At 44.1% G+C, this 16567-nt stretch overlaps 2 protein-coding genes and 1 pseudogene across 2 annotated transcripts; 2 read left to right on the top strand and 1 right to left on the bottom strand.

Annotated features, from left to right (window-relative positions):
* Positions 1–1523: 1523 nt before the first annotated feature.
* On the top strand, positions 1524–2377 carry LOC148791314 (auxin-induced protein 15A-like). Its single transcript, XM_088887152.1, has one exon. It carries the CDS (start codon positions 1658–1660, stop codon positions 1949–1951), a length of 294 nt encoding a protein of 97 aa, XP_088743278.1. The 5' UTR covers positions 1524–1657; the 3' UTR covers positions 1952–2377.
* Positions 2378–3856: 1479 nt separating this feature from the next.
* Positions 3857–4449, bottom strand: LOC148791315 (indole-3-acetic acid-induced protein ARG7 pseudogene; annotated as a pseudogene).
* Positions 4450–5212: 763 nt separating this feature from the next.
* LOC148791316 (auxin-induced protein 15A-like) lies at positions 5213–6210 on the top strand. Its single transcript, XM_088887151.1, has one exon. It carries the CDS (start codon positions 5356–5358, stop codon positions 5647–5649), a length of 294 nt encoding a protein of 97 aa, XP_088743277.1. The 5' UTR covers positions 5213–5355; the 3' UTR covers positions 5650–6210.
* Positions 6211–16567: the final 10357 nt, after the last annotated feature.

Here is a 16567-nt window from a genome sequence, read left to right on the forward strand (position 1 = left end):
TAGGTATTGATAGGGACAAGGAATGCCCAATTATGTCTCTAGATGAGTGAGAGGACGAAAATAGCTTAGACAATGCCCAATCACTTGGGAAACAACGTAGAATATTCTACAACCCAACTTGATGGATGCATGGATAAGCTAGCAGTCGCCCCTTGGTTGTGAATTGAATTATTACAAATACATAACTGGAAATTCTGGCCCTACAGCCTAGCTAGAATCCAACTATGACTTGTTGACTAGCCTGTCGAAATGGTTTTGAATTGTTGTACGTAGCTCCTCGCATAGTCACTACGAGTAGAATGTGCTTTTTAATGTTTTCAAATTTGGGAGAAGGATGAAGGTTCCTACTGGCTCAGTTAGTAAAGCTTCATGGAACAAAAAAAAAGAGAGAAATTCACTGCACCGGTGGCCGGTGTTGGGTTGTTATGGAAATCCAAAAATTTTTTCTTTCCTGCCTCATGAAATCCAAATTATGAACTGCTTCTAGCTCTTCTTAACACAAGCACAATAAGCCTAGCTTGAGAGATACTGATAGCTCATAGCATGCATGCCTCATTTGGATCTTGATGAAAAAATGGATGGGTAATGGTGAAACTCTAATATATTTCTCCTAGCTCTATGCTGTTCTTGTTTTGAGTAAACTGTTGGAAACTTGGAATCAAAAGCTACTTCCGGCCGGTTCTCGTTGACATGGACAAAGACCGGCTTGTGGATGAATCACCATTAATGACATGCCTATATATATATACTGCGTCGAGTCTAGTCAAAAGAGGACAATAATTGAACTTGAACGGCAATACCAATTGTTCTAATTTCCTTGACAATGGTTACAAGGAACAAAGAATTCGGAATTGAGAAATGAAAGAAAGAAATGTTAGATTTTTCGAATAATTGTGAAAGGACAGGAATACCACCAACAACACATGGATGTGTGGTCGATCACTTGTTAAGTGTATGTGTGTAGCTAAGCCAACACTGGGCATACCCCCACCCCTGTACAAGTATACGATGAGTACTCGGTGTGGAAGATTAACTCAAAAAGAGAAATCAAGAACATGTTGCAGTTGTTAGGTATGTAATACGGATCTTCAACAGATCCATTGGTTGCAAGGTACAAATTAAGCCATGTGATCCTTGACGGTATGCAGTTCCCTCAACAGACCCAATTGCTGGTCACTTCAGAAAACATGTATTAATTAGGAATGAATTGAAAGGCGATTGACACTACAATCACTTCCCCACAACTTATCCCAATGTTTACTCAAATGGTCTAGCTTTAGTCATAGTGGGAGGATTTGAATTGAAGTAGTCCATCATGATGTGCTGGCATTTTGAAAATACAATATATATATATATATATATGTTTGCTCTCCAAAAATCTTTGACAAGTCGTTACAAGACAAGACCATGTGATTTCATGATATGTGTTCAAAATTTGGTATATGGATCCGTCTAATCCCTTGTTCATTTGACTGACGTCGGGCCACATAGTACTACTATATATCTATCTACAGCTCTCTCTCTCTCTCTCTCTCTCTCTCTCTTTATATATATACTCTACCCACATTCTGAAAGAAAGTGCAACGATCTTTCCATAGTCTAGCCTTCACCTCTGTACTTTTCAGAGAGACTTGAGATCCAAGTAGCTTCAGAAGGGATGGGTATTCGATTGCCTGGGATGCTTCATGCAAAAGCCCTTCTCCAACGTTCTCTCTTGCCTTTTACATCAACCGCTAATGTTCCCAAGGGTCATTTTGCCGTCTACGTTGGTGACCTGCAGACCCAAAAGAAGAGGTTCATTGTTCCAGTATCCTACTTGAGCCACCCTTCCTTCCAAGATTTGTTAGGCCAAGCAGAGGAAGAGTTTGGATTCCACCATCCAATGGGTGGTCTTACAATTCCTTGCAAAGAAGATCAATTTCTCGACCTTACTTCTCGTTTGAGTGGCTAGTGACCATGAGAGGAGAGGAATGCAGGAGCCTCAAATGAATTGAAGAGGTCAATCAAGAGAATTAACAGATCTGCACCTTGGTTGATATTCTCTTCTGCAACATCGTCAGATCTCAAGTTTAAAACCGCACTGATTACAAACAAGTGAGAAGACAATATATTCAAAGGTGCTGAATGGATGAAGGACCAGCATTCAGCAAGTTTTCTCCAGTTCTATAGCAATTGGAAGGATTATTGCTCCGAGTTGCAGCCTGGAGGAAAATTAAAACACAATGACATCGAATCAATCTCTTCAACTTTGCAAAGCATCTACTTTGCCACTCCAAACTTGGAGCATATATAGATTTACTTTTGTACATGACCGGGTAGTAAATCTCCCCAATACAAACATCATTCAATAAATTCCTTTTCGTCTTTTTTGATCAAACCATTTTGTTTCATTCATGGATACCTCTCTACTTTGATGTAAAGAATAATAATTAATGGTGGATAAATTACAAATACCGAAGTTAGTTTGTAATTAACAGTGTTGAAAATTGTGACCTAACAGTTGAAAAATGCGACTCTGGTTGCAATTCAGGACCTGATAGTGCTTGGTTGGATGAGATCATGAGATAACCTTTCACTTGATGAATTTGTCCATATGGTGCTTCAAGGTTTTTCGATCGAGGAGTACAGAACTTGTTTGTGATTTGCTACCATAAAGCTGTGTTCATAGTGTCTTGTTGGTAGTAGACCTGGGCTCATAAATTTGTATACAGCCAGCTGATAAGTCTGCAGTAGTATAGAGCGTACCTTTTTACAGCCTTTTGTGTTATTAGTACAGTACCTTTACAGCTCCAAGCGCGCATGATTTACAGCTTCACAGTGCTTTTGTGGTATTTAGTGCTACAAACATTTTTTTAAAAGCTGTAGAATTTCTATATAACTATCTCTCTCTATATATATATATGAATTCAAGCTGAATTTGAATAACTCATGGGATGAAAAAGGACCAAAAGAAATTGATGATTGTAATATGAATCCAGGCCGAATTTGAATAAACTACATTAGATGTAATGTGGAGCCATGAAATTATGGCACTAATCCATGCCTGTGTGCTAATAATTAGAGTTTGTGCTTATTTGACAGAACCTTAGGCTGTGTTTGGAAACAATGTAAATAAATGTGAATGTAAAGATGTAGAGTGTAAAATGGTTCATATAAATTGTAAAGTTGGGTTAATTTTACACTAGTAAATTTATCTTCTTACCAAATAGATTTTTAGCTGTAATGAATGCAAACATGAATTTTAATAAAGCATATGCTTTTTTAATCAAACACCCATTTGAATGCAAATTTACTTCTTTTTTATTAATGTACTTTTACATTTTATTATCAATGTAAATATGCATTGGTTTATCATTTGTCAATGTATAAATGTAATGTTGCCAAACACAGGCAAAAGTGAACCAAAGTGCAAATTTACCTTGAATCAGGATTTCTTTACATTGTTTCCAAACGCAGTCTTAGACTCAGTTTGGAAGGAGTATAAATACAAATATGTACAATACAAATACATACAAAATAATACAAAATGTAAGATTTTGCACTCTACATATTTGTATTTGTATTTGTATTCTTCCCAACTGAGCCAATTTGTAAGCTGCTGTTGTGTTGTTTGTGTACTTTCTTTTATTTTTATTTTTTTGAGCAATTTCTACGATACCGAAAAGGTATGGTAATTGAAAAACTTTCATAAATCACACCCGCATGAAGTTGAATGAGTACCCGTTTTGGTTTTCAGATTTTAGGTGCCGCTTATACGATCTTTTTGGTACCCAACCAAAGGTTTAGCTTGAGGGAATAAAAAAAGCTATTATTATGTCAATGAAAAAAGTTCGAACAAAAATGATTAATTTAAAACTCAAAAAGATATGGATAAAAAAAAAAGAAATCTATTGTATAATTTTCAGGAACTTGTTTTCCCTCATCCTCAACTCTTCTACAAAAAGCTATTTACACTTGATCATTAATCGCTTTACAAAATGTCATCATTTTCTAATCATAAACTAGACAAACAAGATGTGAGATCAAGAAAGTCATCTTCTTTGCAGGGGATGGTGAGAGCACCCATTGGATGATCGAATCCGAACTCCTCTTCGGAACCACAAATCGCTTCTTCTGACTCTGAGTCTCTCCCACATAAACGGCCAAGTGGCCTTTTGGGACATCCAAGGTTGCTGATGAACTAGATTGGTTTAGAGTCAGGAGGAAAGAAGGTCGAAGAATCATCTTAGCATGAGACAAAGCAGTAGGCAAACGGATACCCATGGCTTCTACGTACGTACGGTGAAGTCAGAAAGAGTTTGCAGATCCAAGAACAAACTTTTAAGAATAGAGCTAATAGCTAGGTTGCAATTTGTGAGGAATTGGAAGGTGAGATGGTATATCAAACCTGTATTGCATATATATATATATATATGGTTTTGCCTCCAGATGAATTGGTTGAGCCTTGAGTAGGGACATAAGTCATGAAGGTTCACATGGCTTTGCCTCCAGATCCATTGTCCTTATATTTTAGTTAATTAGGTCTAGATAGGGACATTAAGGAATGCCCGATCATGTCTGTAGAAGTGTAGAGTGAGAGGACGAAAATAGATCACAATGCCCAATCACTTGGGAAACAGCCCTAGTGTCTTGTCTACACAACCCAACTTGACCTTGACCTTGAGGAAGGAATTAATTAATAAGCAGGCGCCCCTTGATTGTGAGTTGCAACAAATACATGACTGGAAATTAATTCTGGGCCCTACTGCCTCTGCCTGGTATCTATCATGCACCCATTCTGGCCTTTACAAGTTTTGTTGTAATCTGTACGTAACGTGTGAGTTGCTGACTGGGTCAAGTGTATGCTTATAGCTAGCTAGTTAGTCACCACTTGGCCGGTGTTGGTGCATGCCCCTCCCTGTACAATGGGTAATGGGTCGGTGTGAAAGACATCTCGACAGTAGAGAAACCCTTGCAGTTATTGATAAGACGGATCTCCAACAAGGCCATGTGATCATCCTTGACGATATATGCGAGTCCCTCCCTCAACAAGTCAACAGACAACAGACCCAATTGCCAGCCACTCCTTATCTCATTGTTTACTCAAATCCTTATCTCTAGTGGGATTTGCAGTCCATTGTGATGTGCTGATGAAAATTTAATTTGTAGATACAATATGTTTGCTCTATCCAAAAATCTTTGACAAGTAGTTAAAAGACAAGACCCTCTAACCACTTGTTCATTTGATGAGTGATGTCGGGCCACATACTATCTATTTACAGCTCCCTCTCTCTATATATCTCTACCCACATTCTGAAAGAAAAGTACAACCATCTTTCCATAGTCTAGCCTTCACCTCTGTACTTTTCAGAAGAGATGGGTATCCGATTGCCTGGGATAGTTCATGCAAAAGCCCTTCTCCGACGTTCTCTTTTGCCTTCTACATCAACCGCTAATGTTCCAAAGGGTCATGTTGCAGTCTACGTTGGTGACCTGCAGACCCAAAAGAAGAGGTTCGTTGTTCCAATATCCTACTTGAGCCACCCTTCCTTCCAAGATTTGTTAGGCCAGGCAGAGGAAGAGTTTGGATTCCACCATCCAATGGGTGGTCTTACAATTCCTTGCAAAGAAGATCAATTTCTCCACCTTACCTCTCGTTTGAGTGGCTAGCTAATGAAAAGAGGGAAATGCAAGAACCTCACATTAAAGAGGCCAATCAAGAAAAATGGATCTGCAGTTCAGTTAGCATTCTGTGCCTAGCTACAACATCGCCAAATCAGAGGTTTGAACCACGATGATATCAAGCAAGTGGGAAGAGAACACATTCAAAAGCTGAATAAGAAAATGGAAGCTTTCTCCAGTTTTACAGCCAGCGGGAGAAGATTGTGCTCAAAGCTGCAGGGAAAGAACATTAACATTGATATATAAATTTACTTTCGTACACTCCAATGTATAAATTTACGTTTTTACACGACCAGGGAGTAAATCTCCCCAATACAAACATCATTAATTCAATAAATTCTTTTCCGTCTTTAATACTGCAAAATCTTATTGGTTACTTTTTGTTTTGATGTTGATAAATCCGTGCATCTTGTTTTATGCAGGATAACCTCTCTCCTTTCGTATTAAGAATTGTAGTGGAATTAATACATGGTAGAGGAGGGTATTGTACCATACATTATGTACCCAAGTTAGATTGCGATTAACAGTTGCCGAAAATTGTTAACCGTCCGGGATGATTTATCTCACCAACTCTCAGTACCTGATAGTGCTCGATTGGATGCTGAGACATCCAATCAAAAATAATGTTTTCTTGGTAAAAGGAAAAAGGTGAGCTATACAGACTGTAAAGTAGATTTTCGATTATGAGTTGGAAATTAAAAGATATGATATCTGAAAAATATTTGGCCAATTAACTGGAATCAAGAAAGTGGTACGAAATTAGTGTTATTTATCAAAATTCATGGGTGGGTTTTGATTGGTCAATTTTTTTTTCATACCATATCTTTCTTCCATCATAGATTTTCCCATTTTTTCTTGTTTGTTGTATGAGATCAACCTGATTTCTTATTCTTTGGTTATATTGATGCCTTCATTTGATAATTAGGATATTGGGTTCATACCCCTAAGAGTCTGTTTGATTTACAGTCAGAATTGGAATTAAAATCCTCTGAAATTAAAATTGGAATAGTCTATTCCCATTGTCAGTTTGGTTTAGACAAGAATGGAAATAGGAATTGAAATTAGCAGAAATAGAATTTTATTCCTTAAAAAGAGACAGTAATTAGGATATTGGGTTCATACCCCTAAGAGTCTGTTTGGTTTACAGTCAGAATTAGAATCAAAATCCTCTGAAATTAAAATTGGAATAGTCCATTCCCATTGTCAGTTTGGTTTAGACAGAAATGGAAATAGGAATTGAAATTAGCAGAAATAGGATTTTATTCCCAAAAAAGAGACAGAAAATGATCATTCCCTCAAATGATAAAATGCTATTCCAGTAGAAATGGGAATAAGATTCTGATTCCAGCCAACCAAACAGTTGGAATCGAAATAGCTTATTCCAATTCTAATTCCAGTAGGGCTGTTCACGGGTCGGGTTGGGTCAGTTTATAAGGGTTTTCCCAACCGACCCGACTTGGTCGGGTTACATGAGGTGGAAATCGAAACTGACCCACTGGTAGGCAAAACTGACCTGATCGGTTTGAGTCGGGTTGGATTGATTTGAGTCGGTTTCGGTTTTGCTCCTATACAAAAATGATAGAGAAGCGTAGAACTAGGAGGACACCTAATTCTAATTGTAATTGACTAATGGGTTGCCTATTTAGTATAAAAGACTAGAGAAATTAGAAGATATGGCTGTTCTAGTTCTAGTAGAAGAATAGTAAGTAAGAAACTAGGAACTACCGAACTAGAAAACTAATTGGTTCGGTTTGGTCCGAATCGGTTTCAATTTTTACATAAGAAAACCGAAACCGACCCGATATATCGATTTATGATTTTGCCCAACCTAAAATCGACCGATACTAATGAAAACTCGACTAACTCGGATTAGATCGGTTTAATCGAATTGAACCTTCTTATGAACAGCCCTAGATTCTAGACCCCTATTCCCGCAAACCAAACGGGACTATCAATTGATGTATTGATCGGTAAAACTAATTCACTAATGGATCCCATTCCTCAAACTGGAATCATTCGGTCACCACCGTTTTGTATTTGATATACAAAACTCCAAATAAAATCTTGGGCTGAGAAGAGCGGAAACATAAGTTCGCAGAAGATACTTTGTATACAAACTCACGAGAGTATCTGAGTGCTCAGATATTCAATCAATATTAGGTTGGATGTATAATTGGTTTTTTTTTTTTATTTTATAGAGTCAAAAAAATTGAACAACAAAATTTTTTTTTTTTTAATATTATAACTATACCCCCAGTCAAAAATGTAATAGACTGTCTCCCGATTGTCTCATACACTTGTGAGAAAAAAGGTAAATTACAAAGAGCCCCCCGTATTATGGGGTCTGTAACAAAGACCCCTTATACACGAACAGCACCTCAGATTCTTTCATATTTCTCTCTCTCCCGATCTCTCTTTCTTCCCCTTCCCCCTTTCTCGTATCATTTGGGAAGAATAATCTGACGATGTGAAATTTCAATTCTCCCTCTGGCTGTCGGTCTAAACAAGCCCATTTTAGATTTATAGGCTGAAGCTTTTTGATCGATCAGTTGGCTCTTCTCGGTCAATCCAAGACTCCGATCCTTGAAAATTGCTGCTCGAGAATCTGGCACTGCCAAAAATCTCCCGTCACCACTGTAAATGAAGCTTGCGTCGATACTCTTAAATTCAATTTGGTGACTTGCACCGGATTTCAGCAACAGGTCCACGGAAGGATCAGCATAGAACAAAACCCTAGGCCCTGAGATATCCAAGCTGAATTTTTTTGAAGGTTCTAGAGATTCCGGGGATACGTGAGAGGAGATCCCAAAGTTGGAGTACAGAACGGGATTCAAGGCCTACAACCACGCAATCGCTCTGGCTGTAATTTTGTATTGATGTAGAGTATTCCTTCTAGGTTCCACATGGGAGCCCATTTAGAGAGAGAGAGAGAGGGAGAGAGAGAGGGATTACCACCGATCACAAAGCTGGTCAAAATGGTTCCACACGGGAACCCATTTTGACATCGTCAGATTATTCTTTCCAAATGACACGAAGAAAGGGGAGGGGAGAAAGGGGAAGGGAAAGAAGAGAGATGTGTGAAGGAATCTGAAGGGATTTACCATCGTTACTCTTTGTGTATTGTGAGGTCGGAGAAGATGAACAGTATTTTTCTTCTTATTGTTAAAATAGTTATTATAAAGGTAATACAAGGATTAAAAAATATTGTAACAACGGATTTCAATGAAAAATTAATGAAAGAGGGTCTTTGTCTCAAGGTCATAGTATAAGGAAGGTTTTTGTCGCAAAACAAAATACAGAGGGGTTTTTGTAATTTACTCAAAAAATGTCAAAATTGGAACCATACTCAATATACTCCTTCCAAGACCCAGATAACTGTGATCAACATTAATTAAATAAAGGTAGGTTGCCGAATAGAAGCGAGCTGGTATAATCATGGTTTTGAAAACCGGGTCGGACCTGTTGCCATGGAACCTGTTTCATTTTATCCTAAAACTGTTCTTAGGCCAAAAATCATTAATTTGGTTAGTAATCTATTGACAATGATTTTTTGCTATTTTTTATTTTAATTATTTATTAAAATTTTTATTTTTTAAACCCAAAACAGTTTAAATCCTTGGAACATAGACACTTATTCATTACAAACAAGTTGTAAATTAAGCGCTGCATGCTGTAAATTGCATACAGCCTAACAAGTGTGCGTTGGTATATGGAGTAACATTGAGAGCTTATTCAAAAAAAAAACAAAAAAAAAACGTTTCATAAAGTTGGTTTGAATTTCATGTTAGCGGTGGCAATTGCGGGCTGGTTGGATTGGGTTTGAAGTTCAACCCAAATCATCCGCTCAAATCCATTAATTTTATATTTATGTACTTAAAATAAAAAATTTGTTCTCATTAGTTATAGCTTGGTGCTAATAGTAATTGTTATTTATATAAGTAGTGAAGGTTCAAATTATATTGCATGTATATTATTTTTACACAAGTGGCGAAGCCATTTAATTATGTTTGGGTTTTGGGTTTGATCGAATTACTTGGTTCAAACCGGTCAGACCAACAATTTGAATTATCTATTTGGATTGTCTTGAGCTAATCACATCAAGAGTGGTTGAACCATTTAGATTCGGATCGGTCTGGTTGGACTGGACCAAACCGGTTCAGTCGGTGGCGGATTGACTTGAATCGACCCTTGTCGGGTTGTGCACGGGTTAGGGACCGAACCAACTAGTCCGAAGCAGGTCAATGGAATCAATCCAAGTCGGTGTAGATTCGGACCAAGTTATGTGGATACGGGTTGGGATGGTTGGACCGAGCCGAGGGCCAAAGAAATCGGGTCAGATCTCGGATCGGACTAGGTCAGGTCCATTTCGAGTTCGGGGTTGACACAAATCTGGATCTGGTTGGGTTCGGGCTGGGGTGGTCGAACCAAATAAACTGAACCGAGGTGATCGGGTCTATTCAGATTTAGACCGGGTTGAACTGTTCCATACTCGGGTTGGGTTTATTTGAATTATACCGATTTGGGTAGAGGTCTAAAATGGGTCGTGCCGGGCCTGCGGCTCGCGAGGCCATCCTGGGCTGTGTCGCCCTCCCTAGGGATAATTTGGGTGGTCGGCCTGGCACAACCCATGGCCCAAGCCCGTGCGGGCCTGGGCTGTGCCAAGCTAGGCCATATTGGTTTTTTTTTCGCTTTTTTGTTTTTTTGCTTTTTTTTGTTTTCTTGTCATTTTTTATTTTTTTATTTCTTTGCTAAGTAAAACTAAAATATTTAACTTTCCTTTGGGAACTATTTGAAAAAAATAGGAGAGCTAACAAAGAAATGAAACAAATATTTAACCGACTAAGAAGTCAAAGAAACAAAGACTAAAGTGAATAACAAATTGGAATAAAAATAGGAATTTTATTTCATTTATGATGTAGCGCGATCCGGTCACTCCTAGCTGGCACTCACGTGGCTCCTGAGAGGTACCCGAAACGAGGAGGAAGAAGAAGAATCCCCGGGGGGTTTGCCGGCGGGAACGCTCCGACGATTAAGTCGGTATTCTATGTGAGAAGCAAAGGGAAGACGAAGGCTAAGAGTGCATATTGCGCAAGTGGTTCGAAGATACCTTGTTCCTTGAGAATAAGCCCCTTATAACAGAATTCTGTTGCATCATGCCCTCCGGCTAATGATAGGGCAGGTATATCCGCCGCTGTCGGTCTGCCACAGCCGTTACACGCAAGGCTGAGGTGGCACGTGCGGGGCCGTCGTCGCAAGGTACGTGCTTATCGGGTGTAAGGCACCTTTTAAAGGTGGCAGGTGCGATGATGTCTAACGAGGGACATGGCTGTTGTCCTCAGATTTGTCGGGTACGGTGGTCGGGCGGGGAGATCTTTTGGCGGTACGCCGAACTACCCCTTTCGCGAGTTACCCTGTGTCGGGCTATCTCACGGGCAGCGAGCTGCACTGTGGCAAGCTATGCCGAGCTGTCCGGCCCGAAGTGTTTTCACCCCGGGGTGTCTAGAGGTGGGTCGGTGAGCTCCCGTCGGGGAGTGGCCCGAAGTCCATCGGGGAGGAGCTCGGGTATCGAGAAAGGTCGGGGGCACCCCGACCTCGGGGCACCCTGGAGTGCTTTAACCCCGAGAGAGGAGATGCGGGCAAGACGGCTTCCGGCGAGTAGTTTATCCGCCCGGTTGCCGAGCTCAACTCGGTGAGACCCCCCCCCGAGTTGTGGTTATGTCGGTTGCGTTGTCACGCCGAGTCCCTTGTTTGAGCAAGGTCACGCCCACGTGTACCTGTGCTGCGAGGTTGGGCCAAATCACCCTCCATCAATTGCCCCCCACTCCCTGCGCTGGCGGTGATGACCCAGTGCGGGGAGGTCATGACGCGCCGGGTGGATTTGGCATCGGTATTTATGCCGCTTTGTTGCGCGCTCCGTCCAACTAGACCAGTCTAGTGCCCGGTTCGATCGATAAAAGACTCGAGTCGCGTCCAGATCACGCACGGACTTCATGCGACTTGGACTTCGAGGACGTCAAAAACGCGCTAAACCGTTTTCGCCTCGATGATCCCGCAGCTGTGGCTATAAATAGGGGGACCCTTGGCCATTTTCTTCGCCACAAAGCTTTCGTCGTTAGCGTTTGAGCTCGCGCCAAAGGTCTCTTAGCTCGGGTCTTCCGGTTCGGTTGCGTTCCTTTGGTGAGTCCTCTCGAGCTCCCTTTTCCCTTCTAGTTTGTTTCTTTCCCTTAAGTCTGCTATGTCGTCTAGCGTAGACAGCCTCATCAACGAGCCCGAGGTGGGTACCTCGGCTCGGGGTGTCCCCTTCTACCTCCCAGCCATCCGATGCACGGGTGGCTTCGGGTCATTTGGCATCCACTTCCCACCGAGGTCGGGTGCCGGATCAGTTCGGCCCTTCCACCATGACTATGGAGAGACTCCAGGACCTCATACAGAAGTTCCATCTTCCTGGGGAGTACTCTTACGGTCTTCCTACCGGTAGTTTCCCATGGGAGCACGGTCCTGATGAGATCGTGGTCTTCGGGGAACAATTAGTAGCCGGTCTCCGACTTCCTCTCCACCGCTTAATTTCCGAGGTGCTGGTGCACTTCAACATAACCTTGGACCAACTTCATCCAAATTCCATACGGAATATTGCTGGGACCATTTCTCTTTGCTTCGACCGTTCCCTTCTTATTGACCTGGACATCCTTAGCACCATTTTGGCCATAAAGAAGAGTGCTTCGGGCACTCTCCCCGGGCACGAGACGGTCTTACTACCTATCTCCCCGCCTGGGGTTCAAGCTTATGCACAAACTCCCAAGTAAAGTCCCGGCATGGAAGCGGGACTACTTTGTAGTTCGGAGGAGCACGGGATGGCCCTTCCCTACTGGCTGGAGGGTGGCTGTTCAAGACCCCGGTGTCATCTTTGATGGTAAGACCAAGAAGGCACTCCAGACGCTGGCTCAGCTCGGGTTAAATTATAAAGACTTCACATCCGATGAGAAGCTTGTCTAGGCCGGCTTGAGCTTGGGTAGGTTTTGCTTTACTTCGGCCTTTTGTATGTATGTTTGTTTCGGGATTGCTAATGTTGAACTTCACTGCAGGTCCCATGGAGGCAGAGAAGATTGACAACCAAAGACTCTTCCGCCGGATGAAGAGGAAGAAGCGCGTAGCCAAGAAGGCACACGTTGAGTCTCCCCAAGCCTCGGCCAAGACTCAACCTCCGCAGAATTCAGCTCCGGGGCCCGAGGTGGTAGCGGAGCCTGTCATCGACTTGGAAGGAGGGGTTGTGCCTCGGGGGCCCGAGGTGGTAGCGGAACCTGCCGTTAGGCCCACCAAACCTGCTGCCAAGCCCACTGAACCTCCTTGTTGAGAGCGTTGCCGAGGCTAGTGCTGCGGGGGGCTGCTGCCGGGGCTCATCCTGCCGAAGCTACCGCCGAGGCCTCCGAGAGTTCCACTCACGATGTAGAGATGACGACGTCTAGCTCGGAGGGTCGGGGGAGTGAAACCGTCCTGAACCCCTAGTGCAGCCTGGAGAAGAGCAAGCTGGCTGCATACCCGGGGGAGGTCGGCGAGTGGGGTGATCTTACTCCTGGTCAGCTTGGTCTCTTCTCTTCCTTTTTTTTTTTTTTTTTTGGTTTCCCTCTTGATTGGTTTCCCTTTTGCAGGTGAACACCGCCATTCGCGCCTTGACCCTTCAATCAGATCGGCACCTGAGGTGGGCTTTGGAGGCTGAGAAGTCATCCCGCACAGCCCATATTGAGTTGAGGGCAGCTCGCTGTTAGGTCCACCGCACGGAGAGTGACACCTTGGCTCAAAAGAGCTTCATCGAGGTGTTAATGGCGAGAGAAGGGGGAGCTGGCCTGAGACAAAGATAAGCCGAGGGCCGAGGTAAACAGGCTTAAGGTCGGTCAAGAGGCTTTAGGGCTTGAGGTGAACAGCCTCAAGGCTGAGAGGGATGCCCTGAAGCTCGAGATGCAAGGCCTCAAGGAGGCAAAGGGGAAGGCTGGAGCACGAGGTGGAGTACCTCCAAGAAGATATAAGAGAGAAGGCCGCGATCTTCGAGGGTGCTCTCAAGGAGGCCAAGACTCGGGCCGTCATTGACTTTGTCAAATCTTCAAGGTTTGACGACGTGATGACCGAGGCCTACCGCAAGGGCTTCAAGCTCGGTCGGTGGCTAATCAGGCACCTCTACCCCGACCTGGATACGAGCACCATCACCACTTCATGAATCACCGACGACATCGTGCGTCGGTCAAAAGATGATCCAGATTCCGAAGATGAGGGCGCCAAAGATGAAGCGAGAGGATGCTGGCCCAGTTACTACCCCCATGGAGGTCCCTAACAAAGGCAGCGAGCTTCCAAAGTAGTTTGCTCCCTGTATTTGTAAACTTAATCTTCTCCCTTTTTCTTTCTTGTAATCAAGACGTTCTTAATGGAATTCATGTAATGAATCTTCCGCAATGAAGCGAGTTTTTCTTTTTGTCAAAAGTTTGTGCAATTTATTTTTGTCGAAATGGTTATCTCACCCCAAGTTGTTAACCTATCAAGTTGAACTTTCGAAGTGGGTGTTCCTTAACGGCCATCATGGCCCTGAACCGTTTAATAGGGGTAGCCTTGTGTACGCCGGGGTGAGGGACATAGTAGGGCGCATGCCCGACCTGTCTGCACCCGAGGTAGGTTGCCGTCCGTTATCCTTAACAGGTCCAACCCTTTGCATGCCGGGCGGGCTATTTGTTGTAAGGTTCATGCCCGGGCCGCCTGCACCTCAAGCGTTGCAAGTACTTAGTTCATGCTGATGGGGCAACTTAGTTTTGTATGCTACCGAGGTTTCTTCATTAGCTCGGCGTTTCAGCCCTTAGGGCTGGAGGAGTGTCTCGTGGCCCATTCTCGGAGTCTGCCCATGCCACAGAGGCGGCCGGGTCCTGTTGTGCCGAGGTCATATTAGCTCGGTATTCCGGCCCTTAGGCTTTGGGAGTGGCTCGTGCCCTACTCAATTCTTACGAGATAGTATTGTCTTAGGTTGACAATATTCCATGCCCGAGGTACTTGTTTCCCTTCGAGGGTCTCGAGCTCGTACGTTCCTTCCTCGAGTACTCGCTTCACTCGGTAGGAACCTTCCCAGTTGGACCCGAGCTTGCCGGCGCCGGGCTCGGGTACCATAACTTTACGAAGGACCAGGTTGCCAACGCGGAGGTTCCGCCTCTTGACCCTGGCATTATAGTACCGAGCTACTCTCTGCAGGTAGGCTACGGTCCTGATGTACGCGAGGTCCCTTACTTCGTTGAGTAGATCGAGGTTGGTACGTAGATCATCTTCGTTTGTCCGATCCTTTGTATGCTTCTAGTCGCAGCGTAGGTACTTCGATCTCTCCGGAGATCAACGCTTCGGTGCCGTACGTGAGATTGAAGGGTGTTTCTCCCGCGGCAGTCTTCTCCGTGGTCCGGTATGCCCATAGAACACTTTGGGTAGTTCATCTGCCCACAATCCTTTAGCTCGGTCCAATCGTGCCTTTAATCCGCGGAGGATGGCTCTATTCGTGACTCTGCCTAACCGTTTGCTTGAAGGTGTGCGGCTGAAGTAAAATTCTGTCGGATTCCCATGTCTTGGCACCAGTCTTGAAATTTGATGTCCTCGAACTGCTTGCCATTGTCGGAAATCAATACCCGAGGTAATCCGAAGCGGCACACGATGTTCTTCCAAAAGAAGTTTTGAACATTTCGGGCTGTGATCATTACGAGGGGTTCGGCTTCTACCCACTTGGTAAATTAGTCCATTGCTACTACTAAGAACTTCCTTCCACCCGCTGCTGGCGGGAATGGCCCGAGTAGATCGATGCCCCACTGTGCAAAGGACCACGGGCTGGTGAGATACTTGAGGTCAACAACGGGTTAGTGGTGAATATTGGCATGTCTCTAGCATTTGTCACATTTTCCCGACGAGTTCAATGGCATCTGCCTTCATTGTTGGCCAATAATACCCTTGTCGAAGTGCCTTTTGGGCGAGGGCCCTACTCCCCAAGTGTCCGCCGCACAGACCCTCATGAGTGTCACGGAGTACGAGCTCGACTTCGGTAGGTCGCAAGCAACGCAGGTAGGGGAGCATGTAGGATCTCCGGTATAGCCGTTCGTCTATCATGACGTATTTGGCTGCCTAGCGCTGCACCCTTACGGCTGCATTGCGATCTGCGGGGAGGGTCCCGTGTAGCAAGAACCTCGCGAGCAGGTCAATCCAGCTTGGCTCCGCTTGAACGATGGGAGAGACCTCCTCTGCCCCCCCGAGAATGCTAGGCCGAGGAAGGTCCTCTATGTACATGGTTCTCATGGTGATGTCGCTGGTGCTGGCTAACCTGGACAAGGCGTCGGCCTCGGCGTTCTTCGACCTAGGGATTTGTCCGATGAAGTGTGACTGGAAGTTGAGCGGGGGCCTCTCCGACTTTGGCCAAGTAGGCGACCATGGTCGGCTTATGAGCTTCGTACTCACTAGTGACCTGGTTGACCACGAGCTGGGAGTCGCTGCAGATAATGATGTGCTTGGCTTTTACTTCTTTGGCTAAGGCTAGTCCAGCTATCAACGCCTCGTACTCTGCTTCATGGTTAGATGCCGCGAACTCGAAGCGTAGCGCGTACTCCAGTTTCGTGCCACTTGGGCCGTGCATAACTATTCCGGCTCCGTTGCCCTGTTGGTTCGAGGAGCCATCTACATGAAGGATCCAGGGCTCCTCATCCCAGTTGCGCTTGGCCTAGCTAGGAGAGATGCCACACCGGCTACTACCTCACGGGGTTCGGACTGAACTGGCCTAGGAGCTTCGGGCTCACCCGAGCCGGGGACCTCGTGCTCAACCGGCCTGGGAACTTCAGAGCTGAATGTGCACTCGGCGATGAAATCTTCTAAGGCTTGAGCTTTAATGGCAGTTCGCGGCTTGTCC

Source organism: Nelumbo nucifera, chromosome 5, assembly GCF_055504915.1.
Source record: "Nelumbo nucifera cultivar China Antique chromosome 5, China Antique-T2T, whole genome shotgun sequence".
NCBI lineage: Eukaryota > Viridiplantae > Streptophyta > Magnoliopsida > Proteales > Nelumbonaceae > Nelumbo > Nelumbo nucifera.

Bases quoted from the DNA above. Each gene is read 5' to 3' on its own strand.
- LOC148791314 (XM_088887152.1), top strand. From the start codon at position 1,658: ATGGGTATTCGATTGCCTGGGATGCTTCATGCAAAAGCCCTTCTCCAA.
- LOC148791316 (XM_088887151.1), top strand. From the start codon at position 5,356: ATGGGTATCCGATTGCCTGGGATAGTTCATGCAAAAGCCCTTCTCCGA.